The sequence below is a fragment of the Vicia villosa genome, unplaced genomic scaffold (genome assembly GCF_029867415.1).
Source record: "Vicia villosa cultivar HV-30 ecotype Madison, WI unplaced genomic scaffold, Vvil1.0 ctg.001682F_1_1, whole genome shotgun sequence".
NCBI lineage: Eukaryota > Viridiplantae > Streptophyta > Magnoliopsida > Fabales > Fabaceae > Vicia > Vicia villosa.
The window spans coordinates 103595-129259 of NW_026705697.1; the positions used below are offsets into that span (position 1 = coordinate 103595).

The 25665-nt window shown below is 39.8% G+C and overlaps 1 protein-coding gene across 1 annotated transcript; it reads left to right on the top strand.

Annotated features, from left to right (window-relative positions):
• LOC131636269 (uncharacterized) lies at positions 1–25276 on the top strand. The gene is made up of 3 exons (XM_058906900.1): positions 1–812; positions 885–1231; positions 25272–25276. Exons 1-3 carry the CDS (start codon positions 1–3, stop codon positions 25274–25276), a joined length of 1164 nt encoding a protein of 387 aa, XP_058762883.1.
• The last annotated feature ends 389 nt before the right edge of the window (positions 25277–25665 follow it).

Below are 25665 nucleotides of genomic sequence, written 5' to 3' on the forward strand. Positions count from 1 at the left end.
ATGAGAAAAGCTGATGCCCTGGCTATTGAGAAGAAATGGAAAGAATTCAATGCTCTCTTAGCTTTTATGATCTACGGTTTGGTGTTGTTCCCGAATATCCCGAATTTCGTCGACCTCACTGCCATTTGCCTCTTTATGGATCAAAACCCCGTGCCTACTCTCTTGGCAGATACTTATTATGCTGTTCATTCCAGGTATGGGACGAAGGGAGCCGTTGGAGGCTGTTTGCCGTTGTTATACGAGTGGTTCACTTCACACTTGCCTAAAAGTGGACCGTTTGTCACAACAAGAGACTCACAGAAATGGCCTCAAAGGATCATGGGGCTTACGGCGAATGACATCGTTTGGTATCACCTTGGGAAAGGGATAGAGGAAGTTATTACTAGATGTGGTAGTTTTGACAACGTCCCCCTCATAGGAACGAAGGGAGTTATCAATTACAATTCGAGGCTAGCGCTGCGTCAGTTGGGTTTTGCACTAAAGGACAAGCCGTTAGACAAGGAAATATTTGAATCTGTTTGCTTTAAGAAAGGGGCTGATCCAGAGGGTCTAGAAAAAGTGAGGAGCGCCTGGAATAGTATTCATACAGATGACCGAACTTCCTTGGGAGGGAAGAATGCCATTGCTAAACAAGCCTACACTGATTGGGTAAAAGATAGAGTCAAGGAGCGCCTATTGCCTTTCCCGAAGGTTAAACCATTGTATGAACAACCACCTGAAGTTTTGACTGCCACTGTGCCAGCTGAAGACTATACCCAGGTACATGTGGAAAACATCAGGTTGCGTGAGAAGGGGGAAGATGCTAAGATAGAGTACTTCTTGGTGAATCAGAAAAGGGCTGAATTAGCACATGAGGTTAAAATGTTGAAAGGAGTATCTTCCAGAGTTCAAAAGAGGACTAGAACTGAAAGGGGTGACAAAGCTACCACTATCATTGTCGAGGATAACGAGAAGATCATAAAAAAGGCCATAAAAGAGGCAGAAGAGAAGCTCAAGCAAAAGTACAGAGAAGACTTGAAGGCCTGCAAGCTCCAGTTAGAAAAAGAGAATAAATATCAGCTGAGGACTATGAAAAAGAAACTGGAAGATGAGATTACTCAGAGAATAGCAGTCGAGACACAGCTGAAGGGAAGTCACCTCCGCTCCGCTCGACTAACAGAAGAGAATGTCAAGCTCAGAGATCAAATGGCAAGTATGGAGAATGCACCTGAGAAAGATTATCTCCCAGAATGTAAAGGATGTGACGAACTTAGGGAGTGCTGCAAGAAGTTGGATGGGCATTTGTTTCGCAAAGATGAGGTGATTCAAAGCCTTCTTAAAGGAAGAGATCGAGAAGCAACCAAGAAACTGTTTGATGAAACTAAGAAGTGGAGTGACGAGCACTTCAGACAAGGAGGACCTCTGTTCTATGTTCAGATGGATTGATGTTTGAGTTTGTATGTCTCGACCACCACCAGACTTGTTGGATGGGGTCTTTTATTTCCTTTGTTGAACTATCTTGTTGATGTATGGCTTGCCCAAGTTTAAATTTCTGTTATGAATGAAAAAGAACTAGTTTCTCTTGATACTTACCTTTTGTCACGTCGTTAGCTATTCTGGACCAATATTAAATCTTGGATACTCTGAAAATGGCACATCACGTCATATGCACACATGCACTCATACATTCACATTATCACATTGCATTTTTCAGGTTATTGTACAAGAAACTAATTGGGGTCCTTTTCAGCAACAGATTTCTTTCCCGACGACGAAGCTGACTTTCTTACATCCTTACCGCACCAGGAGTAACGAGAGAATCATGGAACAATTTGAACAGAATCAAGCTGCCCTCCGTAGGGATATGGATGTTATGGGGGAAAGAATGGCCCAACTTATGGAGACTCTCCATGCCGTCGTTCAAGGACAGGATGAACTCAGAAAGAGCGTCGCTAGTTTGGTCAAAGATACTCCCACCAATTCTGCTGACGGAGGGGTGAAAACTAAAGAGACTCCTATTAATGAGACACTGAAAGTAGTGGACGACCACCATGAGGTTATTGATCTGGAACATGATCTTACTGCTGAGTTGACTGAGACTGCTAAGATGTACCAAGCTCTCGAAGAACGCCTTAAGGCTGTTGAGGTTGCTAAAACTTCGAGTTTCGACACTGCTGCTATGTGCTTGGTACCTGGGATTGTTATTCCCCCGAAGTTCAAAGTGCCAGATTTTGATAAATACAAGGGAGTCACCTGCCCAGAGACTCACATTCGTTCCTACTGCCATAAGATGGCTGCTCATGCTGAGAACGAGCCTCTGCTGATGCATTTCTTTCAGGATAGTCTCACTGGAGCCCCGTTGGAATGGTACATGAAACTTGAGAGGTCTAATGTCAGTACTTGGGGACAACTTGTCGACGCCTTCTTGAAACAATACCACTACAATACTGCTATGGCTCCCAGCCGTGCCCAGCTACAAAATATGTCACAGAAATCTGAGGAGTCTTTTAAAGAATACGCCCAGAGGTGGCGTGAACTTGCGTCCCGTGTCCAACCTCCTCTTTTGGACCGCGAGTTGATTGATCTGTTTATGGGGACTCTGAAAGGGCCGTATCTTCAGCACATGGTTAGTAATACTTCTCCTTCCTTTTCGGATGTGGTCATCATTGGTGAGAGGGTTGAGAACTGTGTCAAAGCTGGTACCATTCAAGGTGTTACTAATCCTAGCAACTCAAGTGGTAATGGTAAGAAGCCGTATTCTGGGTTTGTGAAGAAGAAGGAAGGTGAGACTAGCACTGCCTCTGTTGACCAAGGTCGAGCTCCTGCATATTCTGCTGTTCCACCTCCTTATTATCCGATGCCTTATGCTGTTCCAGGTCCGTATGTCCCTCAAGCATATGCTGCTGCTCTTCCACAACCATGGATGGCACCCCAACAGCCTTTCGTACCACAACAACAAGCTGCTGTTTCTCAGAATCGCCAACAGAATCCTAGGCCTCAAGGTCAAAGAGGTCCACAGAGGCAAAGATACCCTGACAGGCGTATAGATCCGGTTCCAATGCCGTATGCTCAGCTTCTTCCCCAATTACTTGCTGGTCAATTAGTGCAACTCCGCGAAATGGGTCCTCCACCTGACCCTCTTCCTCCTGGGTATGATGCGAATGCTCATTGTGAATTTCATTCTGGGGCTCCCGGCCACACAATTGAGAAATGCAGGGCATTCAAGTGGAAAGTCCAGGATCTTCTCGATGACAAGCTCATCTCGTTCACTCCTACTGGTCCTAATGTGCAGAATAATCCTATGCCTCCTCATGCCGGTGCGACCCATGCTATTGAGTTATGTGATGATCAGATCCTAGTGAGTGATGTTAATGAGGTAAGGATGCCGCTAGCAGTTGTTAGAGAATATCTTATGCAACAAAAGGTTTTGTGTGAACTACATGATTACTGCTTGCAATGTTCTTCTAACCCTGAGGAATGCACTAGGTTGAAAGAAGAAATTCAGAAACTAATGGATGAAGGTGTTCTTAGAGTGGAAAGGGTCGTTCCTGTCAAAGATGTGGCTACTCTAGAGATACCTTACCATCCTGCTGAGGTGTCAAAGAATCAGAGTACTCCTTTGGTCATTCGTGCTCTGAGTACTCCCTTGGTCATTCAGGCTCCGAGGACTCCTTTGGTTATTCAGGTTCCAAATGCTCCTTCGACCCCTCCAACCTCGTCTCTCGTTCCTTCTCCTGTGAACGATTCTAAGGCTGTCCCTTGGAGTTATAATGCCGTGTATATTCGAGGGAAGAAATATGATTGTCCTCCAGTGGGTAATTCAAGCATCACCAATATTACTGGCACTAGTGGCATTACCCGTAGTGGTCGGATCTTTGCTGCCCCTCCCCCACTTCCTAAAGAGACCAATAAAGAGGCTAGTACACAAGCAAAAGGAAAGCAAGTTGTTGTTGACCCTCCTGTGACACGTAATGCACAAGATGCCGAGCAACTCTTGAAAATCATTAAGAAAAGTGATTACAAAGTGATTGACCAACTTGATCAGACCCAAGCCAAGATCTCCATCTTGTCTCTCTTGGTGCATTCTGAAGCTCATCGTGATGCTCTGATGAAAGTTCTGGCTTCCGCTCACGTAACTCAAGACATTACCGTGCCTCAGTTTGAAGGGGTTGTGACCAACATTGCTGCTGGTAATTGTTTGGGTTTTTCTGATGATGAACTTCCACCTGAGGGTAGAGCACACAACAAAGCGTTGCATATCTCCGTCAAGTGTCTGGATGCTGTGTTGTCTCGAGTTCTGATTGATACCGGTTCTTCTCTTAATGTGATGCCCAAGACTACTTTGTTTAAGCTGAGTATGGATGGGATTATGATGAGACCATGCACTATGAGTGTCAGAGCGTTTGATGGCTCCAGAAGGTCCGTAGAAGGGGAAATTGATTTGCCTGTTTTGATTGGCCCTCACATGTTCTATATTGCCTTCTATGTCATGGATATAAGTCCTTCATACACTTGCCTCTTGGGTCGTCCTTGGATCCATGCTGCTGGGGCTGTGACATCTACCCTCCATCAGTGTTTGAAATTTGTTGTGAATGACAAGATTGTTGTGATCACTGGTGAAGAGGATTTGATCGTCAATAATCTGGCGTCATACCGTTATGTTGAAGTGGAGGGAGAGATACAAGAGACACCTTTTCAGGCCTTAGAGATTGTGTCGGTTGATAAACTCCCCGTGGTTGAAAATAAGAAAGAACTCGGAGCACCCCTCTCGTCTCTGAATGATGATAAGGCCTTCTTAGAAGCTGGTACTCCCCATAGTGCCTGGGGCAAGCTGATTGATGTTCATGAGAAGCGAGACAAGTATGGCCTTGGGTATCAACCATCTTCCTCTACTCAGCTCAGCATAATTCCTGGAAAGAAGGTGATTCCCCCCATTTCTCAAGTGTTCGTCAGTGCAAGCACCAGTTCTGGAAGTCAGGTTCTCGCCGTGGATGATGATGATGAAGAAGATCTCTCCAGATTCATTTGCCATGCTGCGCCTGGACAGGAGCTCAACAATTGGACTATCTTGGACGTCCCCAGAGTCGCTTTTATGGAGATGTAATTTTCTTGTTTCGATAAGTCATATGCTTCGCCCTAAGCATTTTGATCGCTTGTATAAAGAAGGGCCCCCATGTTGTTTCAATTTGTTTAATATTGAATGAAAATCATATCTTCGCATGCAATTACTGTTCCATTTCTTTCATTTTTGTTTTTTTACTTTAAAAACTTTTTCAAAAATGGCAAAGCTTTTCTTTTCCCTTTTCTTTTTATGTGTTGCATTCTAAGGCATAAATCATCCATCGTGCAGATCTGGTTCGAATTCCATCAAAAATGATAATGTTACAGTTCCACGTCTTAATATCCTTGAGAATCCAATTGACCAAGCTGATGAGGATAGTGGGGAAGACTGTGAAGTCCCCGAGGAATTGGCAAGACTTTTGAGACAAGAAGAGAAATCTATTCAGCCACATCAGGAAGCCATAGAAATCATCAACCTCGGTACAGAAGAAGCGAAGAGAGAAGTCAAGATAGGTGCCGCTTTGGAAAGTGATGTAAAAAGAAGGTTGATTGAGTTGCTTCGAGAATATGTTGATATCTTCGCCTGGTCATATGAAGACATGCCTGGCTTAGACACGGATATAGTTATGCACAGGCTACCTCTCAAACCAGAATGTCCGCCGGTAAAACAAAAACCACGAAGAACTCGACCTGATATGGCTTTGAAAATCAAGGAAGAAGTTGAAAAACAGTTGAAGGCTGGTTTCTTATCTGTGTGTGAGTATCCTCCTTGGATTGCAAACATAGTACCCGTTCCTAAGAAGGACGGAAAGGTACGCATGTGTGTCGACTACCGAGATTTGAATAGGGCAAGTCCGAAAGATGATTTCCCTCTGCCTCATATTGATGTGCTAGTCGACAACACTGCTCAGTATTCGGTATTCTCCTTCATGGATGGTTTTTCTGGCTATAATCAAATAAAAATGGCTCCTGAAGATATGACCAAGACTACTTTTACCACTCCGTGGGGTACGTATTGTTATAAGGTGATGCCTTTTGGTCTTAAGAATGCTGGTGCAACATTTCAACGAGCTATGGTGACCCTTTTCCATGATATGATCCATAAGGAGATTGAGGTGTACGTCGATGATATGATTGCAAAATCCCAAACTGAGGAGGAACATTTGATATATCTTGAGAAACTGTTTGCTCGTTTGCGTAAATTCAAGTTGAGGCTTAATCCAAACAAGTGCACTTTTGGAGTGCGATCTGGAAAATTACTTGGATTCATTGTGAGCCAACGAGGGATTGAGGTCGACCCTGACAAAGTAAGAGCAATACAGAATATGCCGGCACCAAAGAATGAAAAAGAGGTCCGGGGGTTCCTTGGGAGATTGAATTACATAGCCAGGTTCATTTCTCATCTCACTGACACCTGTGAACCCATCTTCAAACTGCTGCGCAAGAATCAAGATATCCGTTGGGATGATCATTGTCAAGAAGCTTTTGAGAAGATTAAACAGTATCTCCAAGACCCACCAATCCTTATGCCTCCGGTTCCTGGGAGGCCGCTTCTTATGTACTTAACTGTGTTTGAAGGATCTATGGGGTGTGTGCTGGGCCAACATGACGAGTCTGGTCGAAAAGAGTGCGCCATTTATTACCTGAGCAAAAAGTTTACCGATTGTGAATCCCGCTACTCACTACTCGAGAAAACTTGCTGTGCTTTGGTATGGGCTGCTCGCCGACTGAGACAGTATATGTTGACTCACACTACTCTATTGATCTCCAAAATGGACCCGATAAAGTACATCTTTGAAAAACCGGCTCTTACAGGAAGGCTAGCTCGATGGCAAATGCTTTTATCAGAATACGACATCCAGTATGTCACACAGAAGGCCATCAAAGGAAGTGTCGTTGCGGATCATCTTGCCCATCAGCCGTTAGAAGAGTATCAGTCAATGAAGTTTGACTTTCCTGATGAATATATCATGAAACTGGATGATAATGAAGGACCCGAACCAGGAGAGCGATGGACTCTCACATTCGACGGTGCATCAAATGCCATGGGCCATGGTATTGGGGCAGTTTTGACTTCTCCTCGTCAAACTCACATCCCTTTCACAGCTAGAATATGCTTTGATTGCACGAACAATGTGGCAGAATACGAAGCTTGCATAATGGGTCTCGAAGCAGCCATCGATATGAGAATCAAGATCCTTGAGGTTTATGGGGATTCCGCCTTGGTTATACATCAAGTGAGAGGTGATTGGGAGACACGACACCCCAATTTAGTCCCCTATAAGGACTATATCTTGGAGTTGCTGCCTGCTTTCGAGGAGATCACTTTCAATCACATCCCCCGAGAGGAAAATCAATTGGCAGATGCTTTGGCTACTTTGGCGGCTATGTTCAGAGTTAGCTCCCCTAAAGAAGTACCAGACATAACGATCCTCCGTTACAAGGAACCTGCCCATGTATTCCCTGCTCATTGTCTCACTACTGAAGATGTGTATGATGAAAAGCCATGGTATTACGACATCAAGAGGTATGTTGAGAAGCAAGAGTATCCCGAAGATGCTACGATTGGTGATAAGCGAACGCTTCGAAGGTTAGCATCCAAATTCTTCTTGTCAGGAGACGTCCTGTACAAAAGAAACTATGATTCAGTTTTGCTCAGATGCGTGGATAGACACGAAGCAGAATTGATCATGCGGGAAATTCATGAAGGATCTTTTGGAACTCATTCCAGTGGGCATTCTATGGCCAAAAAGATCTTGCGAGCAGGATATTACTGGATGACGATTGAAAGTGATTGTTATGTGTACGTGAAGAAATGTCACAAATGTCAAGTGTATGCTGACAGAATTCATGTTCCTCCGACTCCTCTGAATGTCCTGACATCGCCTTGGCCCTTTGCTATGTGGGGCATAGACATGATCGGACGGATAGAGCCACAAGCCTCAAATGGACACAGATTTATTCTTGTTGCTATCGACTACTTCACCAAATGGGTTGAAGCTGCTTCTTACAAGAACGTGACCAAGCAAGTCGTTACTCGCTTCGTCAAGAAAGAGATCATATGCCGATATGGGATTCCAAACAAGATCATCACTGATAATGGGTCCAATCTTAATAACAAAATGATGGCAGAGTTGTGTGAAGAATTCAAGATTGAACATCACAATTCATCACCCTATCGGCCAAAGATGAATGGCGCCGTCGAAGCTGCTAACAAGAATATAAAGAAGATTGTCCAGAAGATGGTTAGAACGTATAAAGATTGGCATGAGATGTTGCCATTTGCTTTGCATGGCTATAGAACTTCTGTTCGTACTTCAACTGGGGCAACTCCCTTCTCTCTTGTCTACGGCATGGAGGCCGTACTACCTGTCGAAGTGGAAATTCCTTCGTTGAGAGTCTTGATGGACGCCAAACTCGATGAAACAGAATGGGTTCAAACGAGGCTTGATCATCTCAATCTAATTGAGGAAAAACGCTTATCTGCTATCTGCCATGGCCAGTTGTACCAAAAGAGGATCAAGAAAGCGTATGACAAGAAGATTCGGCCTCGAGAATTCCACACGGGTGACCTAGTCGTAAGGAAGATCTTGCCAATTCACACCGATCCAAGGGGCAAATGGACTCCCAACTATGAGGGACCATACATTGTGAAGAAAGCATTTTCAGGTGGTGCTTTAATCCTGACAAAGATGGATGGGGAAGACGTTCCGCTTCCAGTCAATTCAGACTCAGTCAAAAAATACTACGCATAAAAGACCCGCTAGGTCGACGTACCTAGGCAAAAATAAGGGCATCCCGGCAAACCAAAAGGGTTTGGGCAAAAATTAGGGATAAAACAAAAAAGAATAACCCGCTAAGTTGAAAACCCGAAAGGGCGACTTAGGCAAAAAGGGGTATCCCGCTGGATTGAAAACCCGAAAGGGCGATCCAGGCAAAAGTTAGGGATCAAAAGCGAGAGGCTGCAGTCTGAATATCCTTCACAAAGACCACTATACGCCCTTGGCAGAACGGACAGATCAATCCAACCACTACCCTTCTGAAGCAAAGCATTGAGAGGATCGAGGATATGGGAACTGTAGCAATATCAGTTTTAGTGGAAATCCGAGCATTTCTCTTTGCCATTTCGCTCTTTGCGTTTGTATTTTCTTTTTCGCAACTACCTCATTTAGGAGTTGCTTCCTTGTACAGAAGCCTGTTCACAGGCATTCCATCAATGAAATAATCTTTTTGATGCAAAAGCTTTCTTTCTTTCTTTTCATTTTACGCATGCGAGGTGTGATTTAATTCGTTATTAAACATTGCATTGAGAACATGGGGGGCAATAATCACAAAATCAAAACGAAACATGATGTTACGTAAACATAAAAGTGCTCGAAGGGGCACCATTTGCATCCAAACGTTGTTTTCTGTGCAGGTTGCAGGTTCTAGCCATCATCTTGACTCATGACGTGTCACAAAGGTCATCATCATCCCGCATGAAAGTTCCAGAATATAATTCATCAGTACTGGTAAGCATGGAGCACATGAAAAGGTCCATATCCCCCTTCCATATGGCAGACGAAGAATGGTCTCTCAAAAACTCGTGATTCCCCGAGCAGTATAGGATGTAAAGAAAGTCGAGCAAAGTCACTTCCTCCCCAATAGAGTTATGTTCTAATCCTCCACACAGTTGCCAATAATCTTTGGCACTATGAAGCTTCCAACGCCCACCCACAATGGCGTCTCAAGATCACAGGCAACGGACCCCAATGATCCTACTCTTCTGTTCCACCAGTGCCTTCATTTGGCACTCTTTGCATATAGAATCCATTGCATATAGCATTTGCATCCTCAAAAGCGTAACATATCCGTCAAAAGCGGAACATTATGCCATAGAAAAAGTCAAACATGCATACAAAGCATAAGCCAGATAATACAAATCAGTGCTAAATCAAGCCAATGGCGCCTCTCCACATAAAGTGTTGTCCATATAAATTCCAATTGATATCTGCTACTACATCGCAAATCTCCTCCGCCCACAGTGCCGATACTTGGTTTTCACCAATCCCCAATCCCCAGTAAGCCCATCTACCAAGCTTCTCAAACGCTCGTCTGTGTCATTCCTCCGATGCTCGTCTGTATCTCTCTTTGTGCTCGTCTGTATCCCTTTTGATGCTCGTCTGTATCTCCCTTTGATGCTCGTCTGCATCTCTTTTGATGCTCGTCTGTGTCTCTTTTGTACTCGTCTGTATCTCCTTTGATGCTCGTCTGTATCTCTCTTTGTGCTCGTCTGTATCCCTTTTGATGCTCGTCTGTATCTCCCTTTGATGCTCGTCTGCATCTCTTTTGATGCTCGTCTGTGTCTCTTTTGTACTCGTCTATATCTCCTTTGATGCTCGTCTGTATCTCCTTTGATGCTCGTCTGTATCTCTTTTGATGCTCGTCTGTATCTCCTTCGATGCTCGTCTGTATCTCTTTTGATGCTCGTTTGTATCTCTTTTGATGCTCGCATGTGTCATTCTTTTGTACTCGTCTGTACCTTCTTTTGATGCTCGTATGTGTCATCCTTTCAATACTCGTCTGTACCTCCTTTTGATGCTCGTCTGTATCTCCCTCAAAACAATTGTCTATGTCACCTTATCTTTCTGTCAAACCTGCTTCTCTCCCAATCATTCCATGTAAATACCACCTTTTTCGAGAACCTTGTATCGGCACCATTACCACATCACCGGATACCACCATTCGAACCCATTACCCATTGTAAATTCTTCCACCAGAAAAACAAAAAAAACAAAAATCCTCTTTCCCCAGCAGACATCAAAACAAAAATAGAATAACGACTCCCACCGTTCCAGGACAAATTTTTGATACTTTGGTATTTAATCATCTTTTACCTCGAATGTTCGAAAGGCTAGCGCCAATCTGACCTTCAGGTCTAAGACGATTAAATAGGGGCAGCTGTCATACCCCAAATTTGTCCTACCCTTTACTTCTAACTGGCTTAGGTTTTGCATTCATGTACATACATCATCTAGGTCATAATCCACATGCATGCATCCATACCATGGGTACTATTCAAAGGCTAGCAAGAAAAAGCTCTAGTGCAGAGAAGTTTGATCAAGAGAATAAGGAAACTAAGATAATCATGTGGCTCTATGTTCATTGAAGTCCTCCTGGATTGGGGTGTCTCTCTGCTTCAAATCAGGGCATTGGTTAGAGGGTACAAGCTTGCAAATCATCTGGTTCTTTAAATCAGAGTTTCTTTGACCAAAGTCAACCAGTTGACTTTCTGGTTAACGTTTAATCAGAAGTGGCTTCTATGTGTGGAAAACTTCTCATACTGACTGTGTGGACGTGTTTGTTTGACTAGATGTGAGTGGAAGAGATTTAATCGGGAATTTCATCAATAGCCGGAAAAATCGGGACGGTTGACTTTTGGGTCAAAATCGGAAAATTATTCAAATATCGACTTTTGGTGGAGAATTAATCAAGAAAAATCGAAGAAGGGATAAAATCGGGAGTTCGACAAAAAGTTGCCAAAAATAGCAAAAGAGACAAAAAAGGAAAGTTTTCATACTTAGAAATTTTTTTGAGGTTTTAAATCTTGATGGACAGTCCACTTCAGCCCTGATTTACACGTGGCAAATGACATTTTTTGGAGAAATTTCCAACATCAAAGTTGTTCCTCTCATGGAGGAGAACAACTTTGTAGTTGGACACTTTTTCATTTGAAGCTCGGTTAGAGAGTTATTGAGGTTTGGAGTTGCTGAAGATCCATTCAATCTAAGTCACAATCCAAGTCACAAGCCAGGTCATGGCCAGACATTTCATCAAGCACGTGGCATGCCAAATCTCAAGCCAATTTTAGAGCTCTACAAAAATGCCATGGAAGCAAACTTGGTATCATTCTAATCTTTTCCATGTGCTCTATCCAACAAAACAAGAATCATGGCAATTGAACAAGTATTGAATGAATGGCAAGCCCTCGAAGTCATGCCCTCACACTGACCAAGTCAAGCATCTGGCCAAGGCAGCAACCCAGGTCACGCGCATGCATATCATCAAACACATGGTGGGCTAGATTCAGATCCAAATTTCTTCCTCCACAAGTCTCCATGTTGGGCAAGCATGGTCTCAAACTACTCTCCTCCATGCCCTCTATCCATTAGTCAAATTATCATGAAAGTTGGACGTGGGATGAACAAGTTACAAGACCCCAAAGTAGTGCTCTGGCCAAGTCACATTTTTGCCAAAGATAGGAGCCATGGTCAGGGTCACGCGCATAGGCCATATGCAGCAACAACATACCATGTTCCAGCTCATTTTTCTACATGTCCAAGCATCATTTCAAGAAATCTTCAACACCAAATTTACTCTATGCCATGAGCCCTTGAAGTTGGCTCCAAGTTCGAGTAAGATAGTGAGCCATGGCCATAGTTTTACATGAGCAAAGATGGTGTCTTAGAATAATGTTGTATGATCATATTACTAGCAATCCAGCATCATTCATTACCACAAGAGCCCATGCAAGAAAGCTGATACGTAAAAGCCAAAGAAAGACTTTCTCTATTTACAACAACTTGTTCATTAAGATTGGAAAAGATAAGCTACTACACAACACACCATAACCTCCATGTACCCTACACTATATAAATGGAAATCCTTCACAAACCACCACACACACTCATTTTTTTCACGCTCTCACACTCACACTCTTTCTCATTTCGCAAACAACAAACCTCTCGCTCTCTCTTCTTCCCTCACTCTCTCTTCTTCCCTCACTCTCTCTTCTTCTCACAAAAGTTTGTTACACTTTGTAACAAACTCACCAAAACCCCAACCACCCTCAAACACCGCAACAACCACCTTCTTCCGCCATCTCTAACCACTCTCCTCCACCATCACCGTCAACAAAAAACCTTCAAACTCCAACAAACTCTGAGCAACCATCATAACCTCCACTCTTCCTCCTACCGATCTTCATCGTGACCTTCAACAACCATCCACGGATTCAAAGCAAGCCTCGCACTCTCCCCACCGATTCAACCCCTATTATGAAGCATCATCACCTCCTCAATCAAGTCTGAACAAGTGCTGGAATTAACGTCATCTTCACTATCAAGATACGGATTCGCCAAGCTAAAGGTTAAAATCTTCCAAAGATTCGCTCAAGGTTCACTCTAGGTACGTTTCCTTTTGCGTAATACACAGAAGCATACGCTAGATTCGACGTTTTCATGACTGCAAGAAATATGATGCGCTTGTGTGGCAGCCTTTGAATTCTTGATGTGTGTTTGTTTCCATGGAGTAACGACCGCCTCATTGTTTGAATCACGTTCTTGAGATCTATGGTTGATTGAGGTTAGATTGATATGGTAGTTGTAGTGCTGTTGAGATCTTGTTCAAGTTTTGGTTCAGTGTTAGGCCGTCGGTTAGTATAATGAAGGTCCCTAATGAAGGAACAAACACCATAATCGGGCTCAGCATGACATTCCGAGTAGGGGCGCACGATTTCGTGGATTTCTGGGCGTTTTTCTTTCCGGCGAAGTCACGCTATCGGAGAAGGCGATCGGAGCTTAGCTCCGGCGTCTGTAGTATGCCTCATGCATTTTATCCGACGTGGCAAGCGCTTATTGGCTTGTTTTTATGACCGTTATCCTTTGCCATCATTGGTTTGTGAGGTGGCGTTGTGTGATTGGCTTGAGATATTTGTTTTTGTCTTATTACACTTAAGTTCATACTTGACCAATTGATATCCTTTATCATGTCACACTAGTAACCACATGCTGATATAATAATAAAATGAAACAAATAAAATGCAATAATATGTGACATGGGTTAGGCCTGCGAATTTGTTGCTTTCTGCACACCCCTAGCTTGGGCCCAAACGCCTTTATAACTGGTTTTAGTTCTCCAATGTTTTTACTACTACACCCCTCCTGTTAGGCAGATTTTAGCTTTTGTTTTCAATTTGTTTCTCATCTAACTTTTAACTCATAATTCAGTTTTAATTGAAATAAAAAATGAATAAAAGTATGTTTTAGATAGCTTAATGTGTGTACATAATTGTGATATTTTTTGTAGATTTTTAGAAGCTAGTTTGCTATTTTAAATAAGTCATTTACTTTGGTATGTTCATGTTCCTTTCGGTTTTGATAGATTTCGCAAAGTGATTTCGTTTAACACCTTAGGATAAGAATTTAATCGCCAATCTTTGTATGGTTGCTGTAGACTAACCCATGATGGTGTGTAAGAAAAAATGAACTCCTAATTCTTTGTTTTGATTGGTATTTGCTTAGCTTTGTTTAACTCGATTAACATGCGTTTCCATTAGACAATTGTGACGTTTGTGCTCTCAAATTGAAATGCATTTATGCAATAATGTTGGTTCCTTTTTGTACATATAATTAGGGATGTGTAGAGGTCCTAAAACCTGGAATTGAAAATTTTAGATCATGATTTCCCATTTTACTCGATTTTTCTTTATCACATGTAAATAACGTGCTTTTGGTTGACGATTGCACCGTAACTTGTACAAATGACCCGTAATTTTGTGTGAAACTCCTTGGCATGATTTTGTGATTGTTTAGGCATCTAGTAGAGGCTATTTGCTACTGACTTGTACCGTTTGATTGCATGTTTCTAACTTCATTCACAATTTGAAACCGTTTAGCTAGTATTAACCTAGTGTTGTCTAGTTTTGGTTAGAGTTTTGTATTGCTTCATGCTAATTGACTAATATAGATTAACATAGGATATTGGAACTAAATGAATGAGTTTGCTACTGACTTCAAGCTTAGACCATGTGTTCACTTGCTTTTGTTATGATTAATTGATGTTTGCCCGCTAATTGGTAAGTAACGATGCATGCGATGCTTTGACGACTTCTTGTGGATGTTTTTGTAGGGTACCGTGATGCTTTTGCATTTGATTTGGGACATTCAATCCCTTGTTTTGCTACTGACTTGGAGCTTCTTTCTATTGTTTCCATGCTTAGCCTCTCATTTCTTACTTTGATTTTGATTACATCTTGTTACTGCTTGCCATGTTCCCTTAGACTCTTCCTCCTTTGTTAAGAGGAATCGAGATAGGTTAGTTATCCTCGACCTTAGGACCATTTGTAGATTAGAATAACATAGATTAGAATGTTAGATCTAGTTCCCTATTGCATTCTTTTTCTTTTCAACTCTTTAAAACATTAATAAACGGAAGATGCGAATCACATTAAGCAAGTGATAGAGAAATGAGTGGGATTCATTCCCTAATCTATTTCTCAATCACTTAGTGGCATAGAAACGAGTGGGATTCATTCCCTAATCTGTTTCTCGGTCACTACTTAATGGGAGAGAAACGAGTGGGATTCATTCCCTAATCTGTTTCTCAAACCTTAATTAATGGGAGAGAAATGAGTGAGATTCATTCTCTAATCTGTTTCTCAAACATTACATAATGGGATGGAAGTGAGTGGGATTCATTCCCTAATCTGCTTCTCGATCATTATACATTTATGTGATTCGAATCGTGAAGTAAATTCCCTTAAAAAATACACAATCAAAAACACTTTAAAACACCTAACAATGGTTCAGACTAAAGCAAAGTAGAGAAAGTGGTGAGTGGCCCGGTATTGGGAACTGTTCACCACTCATCTATCCTAAGAAGACACAAACCAATCATTTCTTTTTCTTTTGCCTCGTTGGCACCTAAGGGCACCGTTATCTCCGCTCCATTGCATCCTAGGCTGTCCCCTTATGCAAGAGCGCGAGCGTTAACGCCGCCCAATTAAAAAACACAAAAACAAATGGAAAATCTTTAGCCGAGCTACGGTAACTCTGATTCCTGAAAAGGATACGTAGGCAGCGGGGTAGGGCCCGTGCGAGTACAATTCTTTATTTTCCCTACATTTTGCATTCATTTCGCATTTAGACATGGCATAGTACACACCCTTTAGATAGAAACAAACATAGGTGGATACCATCGAGTACGATGGGCGTGAGGGGTGCTAATACCTTCCCCTCGCGTAACCGACTCCCGTACCTTGATTCTCTGGTCGCAAGACCCTGTTCCTTCCTTTGTTAGGTTTTCTGATATTCCTTTCCCTTATGGGATAAATATATTGGTGGCGACTCTGTTCATTTTTCGCGAGCGTGCGACAACGTATGATTATAAGTTTATCAGGACATGGTCAATGTGTTCTTCTACTCCAAATCCTAGTTTATGGGAGTTATAAGTAAAAGCTCAGTGCCAAAGAAAACTCATGAAGGTATTCCTTTCTGATCCTTTATGTTTAAATCAAGATGAGCTTACATCTGGTATTTTCTTCTGATCAATGGAACCAAATATGTGTATTTTCATTCATAACCATAGAGTAGTTGTTGGCGCTGATTACTGTGTCTCAACCACAGTAAAATATGGTCAAGAATATTTGATGCCCTAGTTGTCATCCAAAAAGGGTAGTGTTGTTTGGAATCAAGGAAGTCAGATGGCTTAGAAGAATCTGATTAATTCAGTGTTATGCTATAACTAAGTCTGTTCCAGAAACCTAAATGAGGGAATCTTCTCTATAGGTACAGACTATGGCATCCATCATCTCGAAATCAGAATGAAAGTCTGAAGAAGGGAGCTTCAAGGACGAATCTTCTCTATAGGTACAGACTATGGCATCCATCATCTCGAAATCTTGTGTAGCAAGTAAACTGAGGTTTCTAAACTTGGAAACTATGGCAAATTCCAAATGAAGGGAGCTTCAAGGACGAACTTCAAAGATGTCCTAAATTTATATATCTCAGGGGGAGTAAGAAAGTACAAAGATCAGCAAATACAATGTTATTTTGCTTCTAATCAAATGGAAAGTCTTTCAAAGCTTAATCTTTAAGCCAGAAAAACAGTGTCACACAAGATGTCATAACATAACTCAAGTCATGCGTATTCTTAAAAGACCAACAAGGATTATTCTTTGTATTATCTAAAAACATGTATTGATGGTGTGTATCACTTGTTCTGACTTAGAGCATGTTCCAACCTATGCACAAGTCCACCTGATGCAGTTCTTTTTCAAATAACATCTCTTGATCAAGAATTTTGTAAAAGTCCAGGTATGCTGTTTAATTTGTTCAGGTTTCTAGAGTCTTTTCCGTTTTGTTTGAGTCTTGTTTGAGTCTCTCATGTTCTTCTTTCGGGTATGAGGTAAGTATAGTGTCTAGGTTATGGTTGTCAAACTGTGACAATCATAGGGTTTAAGCGTAGTGTTCAGACATTGTTAAGTTTGAGGTCATTCTTTACAGTTGTTTTGTAAAGAGTAGAGTCTTGTTTAGTGTCGTGAACAGAAATTGTTTATTGTGTTCCAAGTCATTCTATAGAGACGTGTTATCTCTATGGATAATTAGAGTTTGTTTGAGTTTGGGTGTCGGACAAACTTATGTCTTGGGTGATGTCAACATCATAATGTGCTATTTTTCTAGAAGAATGTCTAGGTATATGCATGCGAACTTTGAAAAAGCGACATTATTGTCTAAAGTGGCAGTTCAGACATAATGTGGATTAGAATGGGCAGGTTCTTATCTTGATGTTAGTAATGTGTTCTGGAAATACATAATTACTTTCATAATGAATACTTCACTTCGTGAATATGACTATGAAGACAAAAGTTCTATGATCTGATCAACACAGCTGAAGATAAGGAGGATCCTTCCGGTTCAAGATAAAGAGCATGTTAATCATTGTGTGATATTGAGAAAAATTATATCAAGAAGGATTTCAAATTTTTGTAAGCAGACCATGATCTCATACAAACATGGTAAGGTTATGCTCAACAAAGTGCAAGAAGTTCCAGTTCTTTGTGTTGAGATTGTGGCAGCCTCTCTGTGTGTGCATCTTGTGTCTAGAGGTCATCAGTTGATCATTTCTGGTGGAGATAACTTGGTAGACAAGGGTTTGTTGTAGAAAGAGATATGAACCTTGTGGAATATACTGGGAGTACTAATGTCAGACACAATGTTATAACATCTGATTTCTGGTGTGAGTATTTAATGTAAAGGAGCAACATTGCCATAGTGAGTGTGTTCACCATGATAGTTGAACAGAGGCTGCTCTCTTGAAGATATAAAGATGCGTCTTATATTTTTCATTCATCATTACAAGTTTTTCCTTGAAGAAGCATAGACTGTCTCAGATAGGGGGTGACTTCTTATGTCAAGAAAAGTGTCTTGGTCAAAAATACTTTTACATTATAAAGAAAATGTGACATTATTGTCAGTTATATGTAAATGGTTGAATCAAACCATGTGCAACTGGAATTCATAGTTCTTTCTCTGATCTAATGAGATGACTGTGTGTCAACAAGTGTTAGGAGATTCTTCACGGTTGCATTAAACAGTCTCAACGTGTTCAGAACAGCAGAAGTCTATGTCTATGACTAGTAAGTCAGAAGAGTGAGTGAGAGGTCTATTACTTGGTCCATAAGATGCCTTGTCTTAATCTTCTGAAGAATCTTGAGCTTTGTGCTTAAGAGGTGGAAAAGTAACAATGTCTGACAGGATGTCATGACATGTTTAAAGACATTGAATCTTCTAAGTCAAACAAGGAAGTCTGGCTTGAGTTTATCTGTTCATCAGTGGTCGGTGTAAAGTTCATTCAGTGACTATGCATGTGCTGGCCTTAAAGATAACTCCTATCAGAAGAAAACAGTCAAAAAATGCTTTGGAAATAGTAATTGCTTTTGGAACTGATTCCTAATTAACCGTTTGAACATTGAAAAAGACCAAAGACCATCGTTATTTCCTATAATCTCAAATGGCTATATAATGGCGTCTCCACATATTACATAATCAAACTCTCTCAAAATGTCATTCGTGTTTTTCCTTATAAGTCGTGTCTAGGTTGAAGGATAGAAAAACACTTAGAAAAGGGGGGTTTTGAATAAGTGTAGCTTTAAAACTTGTAAGATAAAAACAATTTGCACAATGGTTTTTATCCAGGTTCGTTGTTAACTAAACTACTCCAGTCCACCCCTTGGAGTGATTTAACTCACCTGAGGATTTAATCCACTAATCACACAAGATTACAATGGTTTTCCACTTAGATTACCTCTAAGTCTTCTAGAGTATTCTGATCACAACCTGATCACTCTAGGAACACACTGCTTAGATACCCTCTAAGACTTTCTAGAGAATCCGATCACAACTTGATCTCCTCTAGTTCTTACAAATTAATGTAAAACAAATTCTTATAAGAGTTACAATGCTTCTTAATAAGCTATTATCACAACTGTGATTTTTCTCTTAAGTTTAAGCTTAATCTCACTAAGATATTACAACAACAATGTAGTGAGGTTGAAGATGAAGTTTGAGAGCTTTTGAATTTGACAACGTTTCTGTAAGTTTGCGCAAAAGTGTTGTATTCAGCTTCTCCTCAGAACTTCTATTTATAGACGTTTGAGAAGATGACCGTTGGGAGCATTTAATGCGTTGCGTGATCCGTACAGCATTGCATTTAGTGTTTCACTCCTTTGTCAACTACCTCGAGCCTTGCTTTCGCTATGTCTAGTGACGTTGCCTTTAATAGCTTCTAACGTTCCTTTTGTCAGGCAGCGTAGCCTGCCATCTTGTACTTGCTTCTAATCTGATGTTTGTGTAAACAACGTTTGAATATCATCAGAGTCAAACAGCTTGGTGCAGAGCATCTTCTTGTCTTCTGACTTTGAAGTGCCTCTTAGCGTGATACCATAAGAACTTCAGTGCTTCTGCTTCTGATCTCAAGTTCTTCTGATGCTTCCATAGACCATGTTCTGATTCTGCTAGACCATCTTCTGATGTCTTGCCAGAGCATGTTCTGATGTTGCATGTTGAACCTTCTGAGTCAGTGCTTCTTGCGCTGATTTTGTGCATACTCTTTATGTGATTCGTGAAATGGAAATTGCATAGTATTAGAGTACCACATTATCTCATACAAAATTCATATACATTGTTATCATCAAAACTAAGAATATTGATCAGAGCAAATCTTATTCTAACATGGGTTTGGTATTGTAATGGGTTACTTTGCCAAAACCTGTCCAGAAAAATAAAAACACGGGCTAGGGATGTTGTTTGTCTCTACCATGGGTTTTTCTACAATAACAACAAAGATGTTCCAACATATACAACCTTCAGTATATGAACTATTTTTGTTGTGATTTGTGATCTGAGTTATGAACCCAATTGTGATTTGTGTTCTGAGTTACTAGGACTGGTGGACAGTTTTCACTCAAGTTCTCTCTTAGGCTCTAAGCTAGGATTTGGTTTCTAGTTAAAGACTGAGAAAGGTTTCTCTTATTCCACCATTTTGTCCTCCAAGACAAAGGCTTTCTCCCATCTTCTTCCTCATGTACATCAGTGTTGCATGAAGGTGTCCCACGACATATTATGACATCGGTCCAATCTTTGTCATATTATGGCTAAAAAGGGGGAGAGAAATATCATCTTCTAATTTTTCTACTGTAAAAAGAAAATGTAAAGACAATCCAGACTGAAGATGTTATGATGTGGTCCAAGACCTGAAAAACAGAAGATATTGAAGCCCAATTCTGAGAATGTAAAAATCTGTTCTTCCTTGTTGTCTTGAAAGTTGAAGCTTTTATGTTTTGCTTCATTTTAAATGTATGTGTCATACCCCAAAATTTTCCCACTATATTTCAAGCTTTGATTCACAAAACAACTCAAGTGCTCAACAGTTGACTAATTTGACCTAAAAGTCAAATGTGGTCAAAGTACAGTCAAAATTCATGATTTTTGGTCAACATCCTCATTTTGAAGTATTATTCATCTTTTGATCAAGGATTGATCACAATTCATCAAGGAAAGTTCAAGAATAAACAAAACTCAAAGTTTCTAAATTATGTTTTTTTTACCTAAAATCAACTGAACTTTGACCAGCCATAACTTGCACATGGAACATCAGAAATTTTCCATCCAAAGCTCAATTTGAAGGAAATTGGATTCTCTATAACTTTGTCTCTCACATGCCAAGGATAGAAATGCTTCATTTGAGAGATATGGACTAAAACATTACAAGTCCTTTTTGAAAGTCAACCAAAAGCAATTTTTTGTCAAAGCCTATATTATCAAGATAAAATCTTCAAATTAAAAAAACCTTCCAAAGTGGCTTGTAGATGACATCTTGAGGTTTCCAAAAAGTGCTAGAACTCCTCCATATCTTAAAAATTGAGGGAGATATGCCTTGGCAAAGTTGGACAATTTTAAATGGGAAAATGTGAAAGAAAAGGCCTCAAAATGAATTTCTTTGCAAATAGGCCCATATTCTTAGGATCCAATATCCATCCTCATGATATTTAGAGCCCAAAGTCTAATTGCCACGAATTTATTTGATTTATTATGGATTTTTATTCATTTAAAAAGTGATTAAATTCAAATAAATCAAGGGAAAAATCAAAGATTTAATTTGGCTCATAATTCTAATCAAATCCAATCAACATTAACTACAAAAATCAATCAAATTCCGTGCACCAATTCATTGGAAGAATATTAGATCAAATTGGCCAAATTTAGAAGCTTTTAAAATCATATTTTCAATCAAAATTTTCAAATTGGCAATCATGGATTCAACGGGATTTGCTTGACTTTTATTGACCTAAATCCTTCACCTATAAGAGGGCAATCATTCCAGACCCCTAATTCACGTTGCTGCAGCCTCAAGAACCCTAAATCAATTCTTAAAAATCCAAAGGAAAAATCAAATTCTATCTTCACGTTGCAGCTTGATTAAAGCCATTAAAGTATTCCAACACATTCTCTGAAGGTTCCTGAAGCTCTACTAATCCATACATCCAATCAACAAGCCAAGAATCACGCCGTAGAACTCACAGTTTGCATACTCAAACTCAAACTTATTTTTCCTTTGATTCATGATCCACAAACATGTTTTAAATGCATACATGTGTTTGTTATAATGCTCTGAATCTTTCTGGTTGATTAATTTAAGGTTTACGTGTTCATGATGTGATACGCCATACGACGGCCAGAGGTTAGGGATGATGGTGTGTCGTCCTGCCAGTGGTCAATTCAAACCGCGCGCATTTTTCTTTTCCAGTTATTATTGTAATTTTATATAAAACTTATTTGAAGTGTATGGTAAACAAAGGCGTTGTGTGGTTGGAATGGTAAGAGCAAAGGTTGAGTTGGGGGGGCGCAGGTTCGATCCCCCACTCCATAATTTTTTTAATAAGAAGCAAAGCTTCTTGATCCAGTACGTGGTGCCCATGGAACCTCACGATGCAACCGCAAGTCAGCGCTATAGGATATCATCCTTCCCGGATCCAACGCACAAGGAAGCGCAGGTCTACCATAGATCTCTCAAATGCGCCACACCTAATCACAGAGCTAAGTTCCTTTAATTTTTTTTAGTTTCAATTACATAAATCTTTTTATTTATTTCTTTTGCTTATTTTTATTTAACTTATTTCATTTAAACCTTTTTTGATTATTATAATAATTCCATTTAATCGAAGATTTGATTTCTTCTCACAACATTAAAAGTAATTGTTTTTATAACAAAGAAGGATTTTTTTTTTATGTGTGTGTTTTGTAAATTGAGTAATTAGTTAGAATTAATACAATAACTATTTAAAACCATGTAAATATCATATTTAATCACATATTCGATTTCCTTAATTTCTAAACAATTATGAAAAATGTTAAATTAATTGTTTTGCCTATTTTGGTTTAAATTAGGGTTTGTCAAATAACCAATAGATCTTTAATGCACTAACCTTTCTTTTCTTCCTTCTTGATTTTTTAGGGTTTATCAAGGATCGATGAAGGCTCCAGCCGTTTACCCTAAACTAATTATTTTCCTTTTTCCTTTTTATTTCCCCTTTCCTCGCAAGTGTTTATTGTAATAGCGTAGGATTTTATTTTTTCTGCCTTTTATTTCGCCTTATATTAATTGATGTGGTTAGTAACCCTAGGGAGTGCAATCCTGAATTGAACATAGAATCACTAATTTTACAAGATAATATAACTAAATCTAACCACCTGATTGTGACACACACACACACACACTTTTGGGTGACCCCTCTTGTTGCCTGTTGCCTTATTACTGTTGCTTTGTTGCCTTACTAATTATGCCTTTAAAATAGTCAAGTCCCTCGATTCCGAGGATACCTAAAGCAAATGTTGCCCTCAGTTCATTCATCATCAGTTTTTTGTCCCTCGATGTTGCCTCGGTAAATGATGATTTGTCCCCATTGCTAAGGTATCCTCGCCTGTTGCCTAAAGATAAAATGACTATTTTATCCTTCCCTTAGACTACTTGTCCTCTTTATGGCAAGGACAGTCTTGTGGCGAACAATAACTTCGATGACCCTTTTTAAATCCAATGAAAGGACTACCTGCCCTCTTTACGGTATAGATAGCCCTTTCCCATTAAAGTCTTAAAGAACAGAAACTTATAATTTTAGTGTAATTGCTTCTAATTGCTTGCTCTGGTTTAAATTTAAATTTTACCTTTTTGCAAAAACCTTCAAAAAGGCTACGCTTATTTTACAAGCTAAAGTCCTTATTCAATTTCTTTTTCTATTCGCTTCAACATTTTGAAAACAAAAAGTGAGCTAAGGAATTAAGAGCCCATGGATAACCATGGATACAAAGGGTGCTTTAAACCTTCCCTTTGTATAACTTACCCCCCGAACTCAAAATCTTTTTAAAGGTCTTTTTCTGTTCTTTTAGCCTTTCTATAAATTGGATAAAATAAAAGTCGGTGGCGACTCTTGCTATCCGCACATTTCAAAAAGTCAGTTCTCGCACCGTATTACAGTATGTATAGTTTTAGCCAAAATATGCCAAAGGGGGAGATTGTTGATGTTTTTATTGGCTGATTGGCGTCTATGTTTGGCTAAAACATAATAGCAGCAAAATATAATATAGTGTATAAATCTTGCAAATATAAAAGAACAAAAGGGTACAAAAGCAAGATGTTATATGGAATGTCATGACATCAACTCATGACATCGCGGTTGCAAAACTGGAATGAAGATTCAGTTTGATTCTCAAACAGATACAAAATATTCTATGAATATTATGTAATCCAATGTGGCACGGATTTAAAGGTCAATAGAATCAAGTCAGAATATTAAAGAATCAAATCAGAATATTGAAGATTCAGCAGTTTCTAATTTAGGAGATAAATTAGGAAACTTGTGATTGAAGACCTTTCTTTTAGCAGAAGATATCTGAATATTTGTAACAGCCAGGAGTGCTGCGATTTGTAAGCCCAAGTCCAATTGGTAATAGGTTATAAATAGTAACCTAATTTGATAGAAAAATATAGAAAACCGTGTTTAGAAAAGATGTAGTCATTAGGGTTTCTATAGGTAGACCACCCAGGCTGTGGCATGGCTGCCATGTCCTTCTCGAAACCTGTAGGTAAGAGAAGTTAGTGTTCTCACTCGAAACCTGTAGGTAAGAGTTGAGTAATGTGTTCTTGATTGAAGCTGTGAAGCAAGGTCAAGTTATTGTTCATTGTTAATTGTTTAAATAGCTGTTGCAGGATTGTAACAGTTAGGTATCACTAGGGAGTGAGCAAAGGTTCTCTTGTCTTAGATGGAGTTCTAAGATAAAGGTTGCATTGGGTTGTGACTATGTAAACCAGAGGTTGTTTATCTGTATATCAGAGGTTATTTATTTGTAAACCAGAGGTTGTTTATCTGTAAACCAGAGGTTGTTTACATAAAATAGTACTACTGATAGTGAAATCTTCTTCCTGGCTTGGTAGCCCCAAGAGTAGGTAGTTAAACCGAACTGGGTTAACAATTCACAGTGTTATTTATCTTCTACATTGTATTACCTGTTCAGTTTTGGATGTAACATCGCATATAACATCAGGTTCAGGTTTGATAGTTGTTCCTTTTACATAACCAATAAATATTACAATCTGGTTATATTGACTGAACATACATGATCCTAGTACTCATGGACTCCTTATTAGGAGTAATTAAAATCGGGGATCTTTCTGTTATGCCTTTGCTATGCCAATACCATATCAGATGTCTTGACATCGTGAGTGACATCCTGAGTCTGTCATACCAGAATTTCACTTAATGTCTAGTTTCAAAAGTGTTGGTATTGTGTTTATTAGTAGGACTGGAAATGGAGACGCCCACCAGCTTGTTGGTGTTGGTAGATCCTTTGGATCAAGAACATGGACGGGACATATTTCGATTTTAAGTCATGTAATATGTAGTTTTCCTGCTGTTTCAGTTTAATGAAATCTGTCTTAACATAAAAAAAAGTAATAAACTAACATGAGTTGAGACAAAATAAACATATGTACTAGAAATGCTAAGGAAATCATCCAAAATATTAAAAGTGTCTCCGCAACTGGTGAATGGAAAAAAATCTATCTTTCCTTCAAAATAAATCTTTCTTAGAGCTTCAGTTACATAGAATGCAGAGGGACTATCAAGTGAGTTCAATGTTATAGGTTCATCAACCAAAACAATTTTTTTATGGGTTTCTCTTTTTTAAAACGAAAACTTTTAAAGTTGCAACATTACTAATGATATTTTTACCAAAATACTTACAATTATTTTTTATTTTATGTTTTAGTAAAAAAATACCACAATGGAAAGATAAACAAAGGTTAATTTTGAAA